This window comes from Canis lupus, chromosome 23 (assembly GCF_011100685.1).
Source record: "Canis lupus familiaris isolate Mischka breed German Shepherd chromosome 23, alternate assembly UU_Cfam_GSD_1.0, whole genome shotgun sequence".
In the NCBI taxonomy this organism is placed as follows: domain Eukaryota; kingdom Metazoa; phylum Chordata; class Mammalia; order Carnivora; family Canidae; genus Canis; species Canis lupus.
The window spans coordinates 46,550,338-46,564,555 of NC_049244.1; the positions used below are offsets into that span (position 1 = coordinate 46,550,338).

The window sequence follows — 14,218 nt, forward strand, 5'->3', positions numbered from 1 at the left end:
CCCCACTATACAGCCAGAAATACTTTATTTGGAGAGCCTGAGTATGTATAGATTTTTAGGTAGCCTTAGTAACTTGCTTCAGGTCACAGCGCTGGTTCTCAAACTCCTCTATCATTTCACCGTGCTACTCTACCACCTGATATTCTTTCCCAATGCTTTATAAAAGGCTGATTCTCCAACTTTGACACGTATAGAAAAATCATTTACAGAATATAAAATGAATCCTACCTCCAGAATTTGACTTAATCAGTGTGGAGTATGGCCTAAGCATCAGGATTCTCAGTTTCCCAATAATTTCTGTGAGCAGCCAACTCAGAACCACTGCTCTCAATCTTGGCTTTCAGAAACAATTCTTTCACACTCTGCATCAGAATCACATGCTGCCTGCCTGATTTAAAATGCATATTTCCTGGCTTCACTTTTCAGAGATTCTGATTCACTAGATCTGGCCAAGGATCTGGGAACCCAGTGAGTAACAGATGTCCCAGGTGACCGTGACTCTTATGAACAGTAAAGTTTGAGGATTAGTCCCAAATGTTAGCAGGCAATAAAATGACCTGGAAGGCTTTTAAGAACAAGGATTGCTTGTTAAAAAAAAAAAATCAGTTTCTGATTCACCCAAGTTCTCAGGCAATGCTGATGCTACTGGCAGGGAGACTGCATCCTTTGAAAAGCATTGACTTAGAGTGACCTTGTCCTGCCCCAAATTCTGATTCATCTGGCAGCTGTAATGTATAAGAAGAGACCATCGCTGTTTCTTTTTATAAAGTAATATTTTTAAAAGAAGATGTACTTTTCAAAGCACAGTGTTCCCGTAGTATGAGAAATAGAGGTCTTTATGAAGATTAATGCGCCAGGAAGCATCTGTAGTCCTTCTAAAGCAATGCTTCTCAGACTTTATTGAGCATGTAATTCATCTAGGTATCTTTTTTAAAGTGCAGATTCTGATTCAGCAAGTCTAGGGCGGGACCTGTGGTTCTGTTCTTGTAACAAGCTCTTAGATCATGAAGAGCAAGGTTCTGAAGAAAAGGAAACCATTCTGTGCTGAAACATAGGTCATACATGTCAAAAGTACTGGAGACAGGCTGGTGATGCCCTGAGTCTGAGACCATCTAAAAACCCAGAAAATGCTTTTTGGTTCAGGTGACAAGTAGGCTTTAAAGAAGGTGAAAGGGTTTTGCTTATTTTGGTCATGGTGGAGTAGACTCAGATAAACATAGCTATAATGGGTGTTTTCTCATTTTTAGAACCTAAAATCAAAACTTTAGAAGCTAAGAAGTAGAAACAGTAAGGGCTTTTTTTTTTTCCCTTCTTGCAATAAATTGCCCCTTTTATTAGTTGCTACATCTAAAGCTTCTAAGTAAAGAATATTGTAGCTTTTTTGAGGTCAGTGGCAAAATAATAATGGAGGTGTTCGGTTAGCAAACAAGTTGAATTTCATTATAAAAGAAAAATAAAATGCCAGTACCTCTGGTGGGCCCCTGGTAGCATCTGTGATCTTTATTTTTTAAGACGTATTTGAGAGAGTGCACAAGTTGGGGGGGAGAGGCAGGGAGAGAACCTCAAGCAGACTCCCCACTGAGTGCAGAGCCTGAGGCAGGGGACCCCAAGACCGTGACAACGAGCAGAAATCAAGAGTCAGGCTCAACTGACCAAGCCACCTAGGCACCCCATCTGTAATCTTTACACACTCTGCCGCTGCTTCCACAATTTGAACAATCTGTGTCCCATAAATACTTCCCGAAAACAAAATATAAAGAATCTACTTAATTTCCTTGCTGTTTACTGCTGAAGGATCTGTTGGACTACTTGATAAAGGTTTATTCTGAGATACTAATAATGTTTTAGAACACTCTCCCAACTTCCTTTGGGTAAAATTTTAAAGACATTTAAATTTTTTTTCATGCCTCTTGATAAAAAGACTTCCATTTTCCAAAATTGACTTAACTAAATCCAGTAAATGTTTTAGAACTTTTCCTTGACACTCTAAATTTTGAACTTTATTATTCACATCACATCAGTAATGCCTTCTCTACTTCTTGCATTGTGGCTTTTACCTGGGTAGTGGAAACTGTATTCAAAATCACACAAAACCTTGATCGCATTACAAAATTCCCTCCTCTTTTTAGAGAAATTAGATACCTTTACACAGTTACCATTTTAAAACTGCCACAAGTATGAAAGCCAATGAAATTGTTAATTTGCATTTCACTATGTAAATTCAGTAAGAATTGAATAGCTGGCCCTTAGAGTTAAGCATGTAAGAAGCTTCATTTTTATATATTAACCTCGAAAGGATTAGGTCTCTTTAGAAAGTTGCTTGTACCTGCAGAGTCTGTGAGCTCTCCAAATCTCCTGCTAGCCTCGCAGTATCACTTTTTCCATTTCAGAAATTATAACGCTAAATAGATAAAGAAGACAATCTCAACACAAAGGTATGGTTTACCTGTGCCACTGGTCAACAATAGCCTTGGATGGCAGCCTCCAGATTATTTTGGGTTTGGGTTCCCCAATGGCTGAGCAGTTCAGTAGTAATTTGTCCCCAAAATTCACCTCCGTCCACTTCTGAGATGCAAATTCTATCCTGGGGATGGTTTCTCGCTCTTCCACTGTAAGAATTACCACCCTTCTCTCTGAGCCAGTGGAGCTGGTAGCAATGCATTCGTAAGTGCCCCTGTCTGACGAGGCTACACTTCTTATATACAGAGTCCCATTTGGAAATAACAGCAACTTGGAATTTATAGACTGCAGTGGCTTCACTTCAGTGCCATCAGAGAGGACCCAATGAACACTGGGCTGAGGCGTTCCTTTGGCAGTACAGGGCAATTTCAAACTTTCACCCCAAGTCCCTACAATGACTTGCCTCTTTTGCTCTAGGATAACAGGTGGGGCTGCAATGACTTGTATTTTGACCAGCAGTGAATCCTGGCCCGCTGAGTTGCTGGCCATGCATTTGTAAAAGCCTCGGTCATAAATGCTGAGATTGTGGAGGACCAACGTTCCGTCAGAGGTCACCAGGGCCTGCCTATTCCCCTCAGAGGATTCTGAAACCACCGTTTGGTTTGCGAGAACCCAGGAAATTGTAGGACTTGGTCTACCTTCAGCTCTGCACTTCAGCTCCACAGTGCTTCCAGAGTGGACTGTGATCTCTTTGGTGCGTCTCTCCAGGATCCTGGGGGGATAGGAGACCACAGACAACGTGACGTGAAGGCGGTCAGTGCCGAGTGGATTGGATGCTGAGCACAGGTACTGTCCGCGGTCCTGAACGTCCACTCTCTGTATGGACAGGGTGCCGTTGGGGAGCACCTGGAATCTGCTATTCTGTTTCCTTTCAGATATATCGAATCCTGATAAGAAGAAAGAAATTTATAGTCATAGGTTCTCAAAGTTTAAACAGAAAACAAATTGTTCAAGGGGGGGATCTCAAGAGGAAAGCTTTGGGGGCTGCTGTTAGGTTACTGAGAGTAGATATGTTTAAAATTAAAATTAGGACACTTAGAGTTAAGGGTGTTAAAATTATTCCTGGAAGATTTCTATTTCCATAATTTTAATTTACAAGCCATATGGTTCAACACAATGGACCCTTCTCTTTTTCAACTGCCATTTCTCTGTATCTGCTTTCAAAGCATTACAAAAAATATTCTTAATTAACATCTTTGAAGAACTTCTAATGAGCAAAAACTTGCAGCAAATGTCAAACGAGGATGTCAATCGTTTCTATATTCTGGAGAGATCATGAAATGGGTGTTGATTCTTTGGATGTGTAACCTTGAAATATAACGCAATCTTTTCCTTGTTTTATGACTACAGAAGATGAAGTGGAAAGAGAAACATTTTCAGATACCTGATGAGACTTTAGTCCAGCGGATGGTGGGCAGGGGATTTCCAACAGCCTCACAAGGAAGAAAGGCATCTGAGTTAGCCGAAACAGTAAAACTTGCCGCTTTTCCTCCAACTATTCTGGGCCTTTCAAATATATTCCTAGACAAAGAATCAAAGGGAAGGAGTTCAGAAGTTGTTATTTTTTGATCTGGTGTCTTATCAAAGCCATTTCTCTTTGCAGTCTTCTGAATTTCCCAATTTGAAGCATGAGTGGTGTCCTCTGGCAAGCCTGGAGCGGGCAATATGCTCTCTACTGGCTTTTTGCCTTTTTCAGCAATTTCTGGATATGACTTGTGCCAGAAGTGGTTTTCTGACCAGGGAGAGGAAGTCAGTTTAGAATTCTGTGGCGTAACTGTTATTAGTGCTGGCGTGGAAGTAGAATGAAACAGACGGGAGTAGATAAAGTGGGTGGTTCCGATTGTAACCTTGACATTTGGGAGAACTTTGGGAGATGCTGCAACCTCTGCTGCTAATTGCTGTGGACTAGCATTGTGCCTAGAGTGTTCACGTGGCTTGACCATTGTATTTGTCATCATCCTAAAAACAGGAGTTGCCGTGTTGTCTGTGACTGTGCTTTGATTACTCAAGGGATGGGAGATGGGAATTGACATTGGAGCAGCACTGCTACTCACGAATGGTGGCATGGTTGAGTGTCTAATGATTGTCTTCCTAGTTGTGGTGTTCTGGTGTAGTTTGCTGGACAAAGTGATTCCAGAAACCATTCTGCTCTTCAAAGTCTGAGTATTCTCTTTGGGTAATTCTTCAATTATGTCTGTCAGCGTAAGCGTTCTTGGATAAAGACCCACTGTGCTTGAAATGTGGTTTGTGTTTTCTAAGGGAGAATGAGTGAAAGCAAAGATACTGGGCTTGGTTGAAGTTTCAGCTGCAGTTAGGTCAGGAGGTGTCATAGTAGTCGATGCAGTGAAGCCAGAACTCTGACTGGGAGAAGAGTGTGGCTCATTCCTGTTCTTCTGAGGCTCCTTTTTCCTTTGTGCTTTTTGCATGCTGGGTCTGGCTATTTGGGTTTTATGGATAATGACTGATGTAGGGGCAGCAGCCGGAACTGTCAGCCTGGATGTCTGCCTTGATATAAAATTGGTGCTTGATTCTTTGCTTGAGATACTAGAAGGTGTAGGGTAAACTGGTGGAAAGGGCAGCTTTTTCATTGTGGGGAGACTTCTAGAACTGTGTGTTTCAGTGGTATTTTGGTAAGCTGTAGCTGATGTTATAGATGGAATTTGCATCACACTTGCTGAGAGTGTTGTAAAATGGAAAGGGAAAACTTTATCTGTGGGTAAAGCAGGAGATATTTTAGGAAGCGCTGTGGCTGTGGCTGTGGCTTTTGGTAAGCTAAAATGATGCTGATTCTTTAACCTCTCTTTTTGGACATGGTTATTTACAAAGATTTTCTGCCAGGGAATTTTCCTTCTCAAAAATCTTGTAGTGGCTGTAGTAGTAGACATAGATGGCTTGATGGTAGGACCTGGAAGTGGTGATACAATCATTGACTCTCTTATAACTTCATTGACACTAGACATACTTCGGTAACCATTATTTGTTATATGCATTTTTTCCAAAGGTAAGGATTTGGGGGCATCGGTCATAACTGCATCGGTTGGAAGCACTTGGGTACTCTCAGCACTGAAATATTTTATTGTGGGTATTGTTTTCTCAATATTTACATTTGGTTTGTTCTCAAATAGTAATGACGGATTGTGGACTAGAGTTGTAGACTCTTCTTCTGTGACTTTGGCAATTTCAGCTTTGGTGAGCATCATGGGGGAAGAACTTGGAAAAGACAATGCTGCTGTAGCAGTGGTGAGCCTTTCCCTGGGAGAACAGGATGGGCACACCACATTGACCTCTGTGGCTGAAAATGAAGTAGTGCTTTCTTCAAAAGAAACTCTGGATGTTGGTCTCACAAAGCCATATCTATGCTGTCGAAGAATTGGAATTCTGTATGGGCTGATAATTCGACTCCTGCCCCAAATTTTCCTCCGCCTTCCAAAGCGCCTGGATGGTAGTGGGATGTTAGTCGTACTATTTCTGGGCATCTGTAACTGAGAATGAGCAGCAGTGTCTGGACCCGAAGGTATCTCCGAGGTGCTAAGCTTTTGAGTAATGTATGGATAGAGGTGATTGCTCCTAGCATCACTGACTCCTGTTACAGATGTCTGAGGGCTCTTTGTGGAATTTACTGACCCTAAGAATATGTCAGCTTTGCTTTTAGCACTACTTAGCGTTTTGATATTGACGTCTTGGCCCATAGTTCCCACTGCTGTTGGGAGTGTACTCTGTAAATGCTCTTTTTTCCTCCCAGTTTTGTCAGCTTCCTGAAATTGCATTGCTTCAGGTAGTAGAGGAAAGACAGTGGATAAATTTTCATTGCTTGTGCCTTGCATTTTGTTCAATAAAGTCAGGCTTATATTCTTTGACATGGCTGTGGTTTTAATAGGAGACAGTGTGAAATCCATTGGTTTCTCAGGAGGTAGTATTGGTGGACCCACAACTGGAGATACTTCGGTGACAGCAGTTATATTTGTCACAGGGCTATCAAGTATTGCTCTGGAATTGGCAATCACTATCCTTGACAGGACACTAGGAGCCTTCGTTGCCAGGACCGTAAATTCCTCATCTGGAGGGAGCATGCCTGAAGAGTCTATTTCCTCACCAGGTATTTTCAGGAGCTGGGTGACTATTGGACGGGGCCTTGCCGTAGTATTTTCTTGCTTCTCTGGCATAGTATTCTTTTTAGCTTTCTCCAAAAGCGCAGCCCAGTGTTGTGGGTCAATTCTCCGAGCAGAGGAAGGGAAAGGCCTCCTGTATTCTCTAAAATGTCTATTTGGTGAATCTCCTCGCTGCCGGTGTATTGACTCACGATAGTTGTGCTTTTTACTTGTGCTCAAGACTTGTTTTCCAGTCTCAGCTCCCACTGGAGCAGATGTAGGGAGTTGCACAGCTGGTGGGTCCTTAAGAGGAGAGATGGGATTGGGCTCATCAAGTCCAGATCCATCTGTTTCTACATTATGCTCTACTGGGCTTTGCCCTTTTGTTTTGACTGAAACTTGGTTAATCAAAAAGTCAACCCCTGATGGATTGGCTGCTACACAACAATAATAGCCTTGGTTTTTTGGGGTGATCTGTAATATTCTCAGTGTGCCATTGTTAAGAATTTGCTTGTCTCTGGAGGACTGATAAAGCACAGTGTTTCCTGGAAGAACCCAGCTAACGGAGGCATCTGGGATACCAGAAGAATGGCACGGGAGGTCAACTGTTTCACCAATGAAAGCTGTATAGTGAGCCCCATTTTCCTGATAGGCTTCTATGGAGGGCTCCACCACAGTAATTCTATAGGTGAGAATATCTGCATCATCATAATTGGTACTTATGCAGTGGTATATACCTGTGTCAAAACTATCAGCCATCTGAAGTTCTAGTTTTCCACTTTTGTCTATTAGGATCCGTCCATCCTCACTAACATAAGGGGCTCTCACTTTACTCCCATCAGCCAGAAGCCACTCCAAATGTGGGGCAGGGTCTCCTTGGGCTGGGCATTCTAGGCTAATAGTCCCACCGATCAAAACAGTGCGTTCCAGCTTAGTAGTATTATCTCTGGAAATCATGGTCCATTTGTGTTTCACTGGCTTTATTTCTGCCCTTGGCAAAGTGACTTGAACATCACTGGAGTACTGGATGTGCATTGTACTGAGTGTGGTGGCATTTCTATTTAGCTGCAAGGAAATTTGGTCTTGCATTAACCAAGGGGGATCTATTGTGAGATCAGCCTCTATGTCGGTAAAGATGTCGTCAGGTTTAGGAGCCACCTGTTTATATTTGTAGCAGCGTTGTGGTGTTTCAGTGAGCAAGTGGCTCCTTTCTAGAATCAGAGGAGTATCACTGTACAAAGCCAGAACTTGCCACACTTGCTGAATGTGATTGTAATCTATGTTACACACCAAAAATGTTGAAAGTGATGTATTTAGCATAATATAGTCATTTTCTTCAGTGAATGCAATGGATGATGTCTTTGAGGGCTTTTGGATGCTGCAGACCATGTTAGCTTCATTTCCAAACTGATCTGTCATATTCAAAGTGAGGGAGCCAAAAGGTGCCATGAAATCTTGAGGAGAGATGGACATAGGACTGCTGTCTTCCAGAATAGTCAGGCTCTTTACTTTCAGGGATGGGTCGATGGTTGGCTTGGCACACAGGAAAGCTGCAGCTGGGACCATAGCTAAAGGCGTGCCTTTAGAGGTCCTGGGGTTCATGCAAAGTGGACATTGCTGAGGACTGGAGGGACTTCTGTCTTTTTTGCATTTTATTATATCTAGGAAAAATAACAGTTGAGTTATTTCCAGCTGTGGCCTCTTTACATTTGAACATTTTAAAGAAATAGCTTTTGCTAAAATATGAAAGAAAAAAAATTGGAAATTTTAGTGTTTATAGAAAGTTTACTACCTTTTGGTCTTTGTATTGGTTTCTAAAAAGATATTGTCTATGTACCCTGCTGTAGTATTATATCCATGGTCACACAGATTTTTGTCTGTCTTGTTGATTGCTTTATTTCCTATGCCTAGAAAGTGCCTGATTTATATCTGGTACTCAGAAAATATTACCTAAAAGACTAATTTGCTTATATAGGGAGACAAAATAATATGCTTGTGTTTCTCACTTTTTACTAAGAGTAGTTCAGTTCCATTTCCTCATTTTAATGTTTTAAGGGTTATGGAACTTGATTGTCCTTTAAAAGATTAAATGTTTGATAGAATTTACAAAAGGTTAAGAAGAGTTAATACCTATTTTCCTCAAACTATTCCAAAATAGAGAAGAGAAAGGAAAGCCTCCAAACACATTCTATGAGGTCAGCATTATCCTGATGCCAAAACCAGGCAAAAATACTGCAACACAAGAAAACTACAGGCCAACATCCCTGATGAATATAAATGTAAATATCCTCAACAAAATATTAGCAAACTGCATTTAACAATACAGTAAAAGGACATTCACCATGATCAATTGGGTTTTATTCTGGAGACTAATAAACTACATCAACAAAACAAAGGATTAAAACCATATGATCATCTCAACGGTTGAATAGGAAGCATTTGACAAAATTCAACATCTGTTCATGATAAAAACCATCAACAGAGTGGGTTTAGAGGAAACCTACCTCAACAGAATAAAGGCCAAATATGACAAACCCACAAAATACCAGGCTCAATGGTGAAAAATGGAGAGCTTCTCCTCTAAGATTAGGAACAAGACAAGGATGTCCACTCTCAGCACTTTTACTAGCACCCTTTAGAAGTCCTACTTGCAGAACTCGAACAAGAAAAAGAAAGGCATCCAGGTTGACGTAGAAGAACCAAAACTGTGACTTTTTGCAGATGATGTGACAGTAGATGTAAGAAATCATAAAGACTCCACCAAAAAACTGTTGGAACTGATCACTGAATTCAATAAAATCACAGGATATAAAATTAGCATACAGAAACCTGTTACATTTCTATACACTAACAATGAAGTAGAAGAAGGAGGAATTAAGAAAAACAATCTCCTTTATAATTGCACCAAAAATAATAAAATGCCTAGTACTAAACTTAACCAAGGAGGTGAAAGACCTGTGCTCTGAAGAGTATAAAACATTGACAAAAGAAATTGAAGGCAACATAAGCAAATAATAAAGATAGTCCATGCTCATGGATTGGAAGAGTTAATATAATTAAAATGTCTTTTTTTAAAATTCCCCTGGCTATTCGGGGTCTTTTCTGATTCCACACAAATCTTAAAATAATTTGTTCTAACTCTCTGAAGAAAGTCCATGGTATTTTGATAGGGATTGCATTAAACGTGTATATTGCCCTGGGTAACATTGACATTTTCACAATATTAATTCTGCCAATCCATGAGCATGGAATATTTTTCCATCTCTTTGTGTCTTCCTCAATTTCTTTCAGGAGTGTTCTATAGTTTTGAGGGTATAGATCCTTTACATCTTTGGTTAGGTTTATTCCTAGGTATCTTATTAACCAAAGCAATCTTGGATTTACTAAAATACCAATCAAAATACTCACATTTTCCACAAAACCGAAACATATATTACTCTATTTGTATAGAACCACAAAGATCCCAAATAACCAAAGCAATCCTGAGAAAGATGAACAAAGCTGGAGGTATCACAATCCCAGGTACCAAGTTATCAAAGCCGTAGTAATCAAAACAGGATGTTGCTGGCACAAAAAACAGATGCACAGATCAATGGAACAGAATAGAGAGTTCAGAAATAAACCCATACTTATATAGTCCATTGATCTATGACAAAGGAGGCAAGAACATACAATGGGGGAAAAGACAGACTCTTCAATAAATGTCAAAACTGGACAGCTACGTGCAAAAGAATGAAACTGGACCACTTTCTTACATCATACACAAAAATAAACTCTAAGTGGGTTAAAGACCTAAAAGTGAGACCTGAAACCATAAAAATCCTAGAGGAGATCACAGGCAGAAATGTATCTGTCAATGACCATAGAAACCCTTCCCTAGATCTGTCTCTTTGGGCAAGGAAAACAAAAAGCAAAAATAAACTATTGAGATTACACCAAAAGAAAAACTTTTGCCCAGCGAGGGAAATCATCAACAAAAAAGGCAACCTGCTGAAAGAGAGAAGATATTTGCAAATGATATATCCAATAACTAGGTAGTATCCAAACTATAACAAGGGCTTATACAGCTCAACACCAAAAAACAAAACCCCAAGGATTTTGATTTAAAAATGAGCATAGTGGGCAGCCCCAGTGGCTCAGTGGTTTAGTACCACCTTCAGCCCAGGGCATGATCCTGGAGACCTGGGATCAAGTCCACATCAGGCTCCCTGCATGGAGCCTGCTTCTCCCTCTGCCTGTGTCTCTGCCTCTCTCTCTCTTTGTGTCTCATGAATAAATAAAATCTTTAAATAATAAAAAAATAAATAAATAAAAATGAGTATAGGACCTGAATAGACTTTTTTTCAAAGAAGACACACAAATGGCCAAGGGACACATGAAAAGATGGTCGACATCATGGTCATCTGGGAAATGCAAATCAAAACCACACTGAGACATCATCTTCCACCTATCAGATGGCTTAAATTAAAAAAGACAAGAAATCACAAGTGTTGGCAAGGATATGGAGAAAAAGGAACTTTCATGCACTAATGGTGAAAATGTAAATTGGTGCAGCCACTGTGGAAAACAGTATGGAGATTCCTCAAAAAATTAAAAATAGAATTACCATATGATCCAATAATTTTTACCCAAAGAATACAAAAATACTAATCTGAAAAGATACATTCACCCTATGTTTATTGCAGCACTATTTACAATAGCCAAGATTTGGAAGTAACCTAAGTGTCTATCAATAGAGGAATGGATAAGGAAGATGTGTGTGTATGTATGTGCATGCATATGCATGCATATGCCTTTGTGTGGCGCGTATATATATATGCCACACAAAATGGGGGATGAGATTGTGCTATTTGTGACAATGGGGATAGACTCCAAATCCTTCAGTTTGTTCTCCAGTATGACAGGTAATGCTATATACATCTGGCTCAGTAATTTTTTTAAATTTATTTATTCAGTAATTTTTTAAAATTTATTTATTCATGAGACACGGAGCGGGGGGGGGGGGGGCGCAGAGACATAGGCAGAGGGAGAAGCAGGCTCCATACAGGGAGCCTGATCCCAGGACTCTGGGGCTCATGCCCTGAGCTAAAGGCAGATGCTCAACCACTGAGACACCCAGGTGTCCCTCCTTCAGTAATTTTTTTTAAAGACTTTTAATTTATTTATTCATGAGAGACAGAGAGAGGCAGAGACACAGGCAGAGAGATAGAGAGGCAGGCTTCATGCAGGGAGCCTGACGTGGGACTCGATCCCGGGACTCCAGGACCACGCCCTGGGCCGAAGACAGGCACTAAACCGCCGAGCCGTCCAGGTATTCCCACTCCCCTTCAGTAATTTTTAAGGTCTAAATCTATGCAGAGAAGGCAGTTGGTAAGCTTAAAAACATTTGAGTTCGCATAAGAGGCTCTTCTTAGTCCCCCACTTACCAACCAGCTATGACCCTTAACCTACTGATCAGTACCTTGAGTTCAGACCCTGCCAAATCAAAGAACATGGTAGACTTCTGGCTTAATTAAACCTCACCACAGAATTATGCTCACATCTCGGTATGTGTTACTAGCACCTGGACCAGAGTTAGCAGGCCCTGGACATCAGGTATTTTACTTCAGATGCAGATCTTATCACATCACTTCCATTCTCTCCATCACACTAACTTTTAGTCACACAGACATGCTCTCCCTGCCACGTCTTATTAGATTCTAGAATATGCTGCTGTCGGACACTCCCTCTTCCCTCAAGGTCTAACTACTTACATCTTGCAGGAGCCAACCACAACACCACTTCCTGGTGGGCTTTCTGCTTTATGTTCTCCTTATACCTCTCACTTCCCCTGTCCTACTCCTCATCCACCCAGTATTAGAATGCCTTGTCTTGTTGTCTGTCTTCCCACAAAACCATCCGATCCATACTTGTTTATCTGTAGGTCCCTGGCCCCCGTCAATGGTGCTCAGGAAACCATTGGAGGGAGGGATGAAGGTGGGCAGGTCTAATTCTAAGTTCTATTTCTTCCACATTGTAACTTGAGATGTGTCTTAAAATTTTAGGTGTTTTACTGTAGCACCTGACAAGCTGTCAATCGTGTGATGTGGCTACTACTACCACACTATTTTCCCTAACACAGAACACTATTTTAGCTATTTACATTATTTTCTCTTTAACCAAGTTACATGCACTGTTGATACTACATATATTAAGTTTGCCACTTAAAATGGTTCTATTAAGGGGTGCCTGGGTGGCTGAGTCAGTTGGGTGTCTGATGCTTGGTTTCAGCTCAAGTCATGATCTCAGGATTGTGAGACTGAGCCCAGCTTCAGGCTCTGTGCTCAGTGCAGAGTCTGCTTGAGATTCTCTTCCTCTGCTCCTTCTCTCCCCCTCCCCCCGCTCTCTCTCGAATAAAATCTTTAAAAAACCGAAAATAATACAATCTTTGTATTAAGATTACACTACGCTCTGACACTAAAACAAGAAGGTAGGTAGAAAGGCCTGGAAACAGAAGCTAGACAGCAATTTGACATTTGTAAAACAAATGTTTATTTTATAGAGAAACAAGACAAAAAGCTTTGCGTAACCTAAGTAGGAAAGATACCCAAAAATAGATAAAGCTGTGTTAGACTGGACTACTGAGATATGTGTAAAAGGATTGCCTGTCTCATGCCGAGTAAATACACAATTTGGGGACATACTAAGATCATAGGTGAGTAGTGGACTCATTTGTATTCACCTTCAAAATAGCGAATCAGAGCTTAGTTTGAGAACCAAGTATGTTCTAGGCACATTCTAGGAGCTAGATACAAATAAATCAGAATAGAAAAGGCAAAAGACATTTAATACTAATAAATACAATAAGATGTTTTCCGTTTAAGAATGAAGTTGTGGGTAATCTGAAAGTGCTGAAATGATTATAGTTGGCCCTTGAACAATACAGGTTTGAACTCTGTGGGTCCACTTATATGTGAATTTCTTCAATAAATAAACTGAAAAATTTTTTTGAGATGTGTGGCAATTTGAAAAACCTTGCCTACGAATGTTGAAAAAATTTTACATATGTCGTGAGTGCATACAATATGCACAAATCCATTATAGAAAGTTAAAACTTATCAAAACTTGTACATGCTTAAAGACCATAGGTAGCACCATTCACAGCCGAGAAAAATGTAAAGAAATAAACATACAATATTAAATCATAACCACCTAAAATTAACTGTACTACCATAGTAATTCTGTAGCCACCTCCTATTACTATAGAGGTGAACTCAAGTGTTGTATCCATTTAAAAATGCTGTATGACAAACTACAATTTCTGAGGTTTTCATAAATAAAATTATGAAATCTTCATATTCCTATATTTAATATTTCCTTCATCTTAATATGTATTAATGTTGGAAATCCTGTTGCAAAATGAAACTTTCTTAAGAATTGTTTTCATAATTACAATTTTATATTAATATTTTCAAAATGCTATGAAAACATATATATGGTCATTTTTCTGTATCATAACATGCTGTATGCCAGTGACACCTTAATCCTAATCTGTAGATGAGAATAATCAGATAGAAGAGTCAAGGTGATTTCCCTAAAGGAACAAAACCAACGTGTGATTTAGGGAAAATCGAGATTGCAACCTTAGCCTCTAAAACAGAAATCGTAGTTTATTTGTTAACCACTCAGTG

General features: G+C 40.1%; 1 protein-coding gene across 2 annotated transcripts in view; it reads right to left on the reverse strand.

Moving 5' to 3' along the window:
* Nucleotides 1–14,218, reverse strand: part of IGSF10 (immunoglobulin superfamily member 10) — a 56,904-nt gene that overhangs the window by 3,506 nt on the left and 39,180 nt on the right. The window contains exons 5-6 of one of the 2 annotated variants that reach the window (XM_038571213.1): nt 3,845–8,209; nt 2,447–3,347 (exon numbers count right to left, since the gene is read on the reverse strand). In XM_038571213.1, coding sequence (XP_038427141.1) covers nt 2,447–3,347; nt 3,845–8,209 — 5,266 coding nt within the window. Of the gene's footprint in view, nt 1–2,446; nt 3,348–3,844; nt 8,210–14,218 lie in introns of those variants that run through there. The other variant, XM_038571214.1, reaches the window with a different exon arrangement.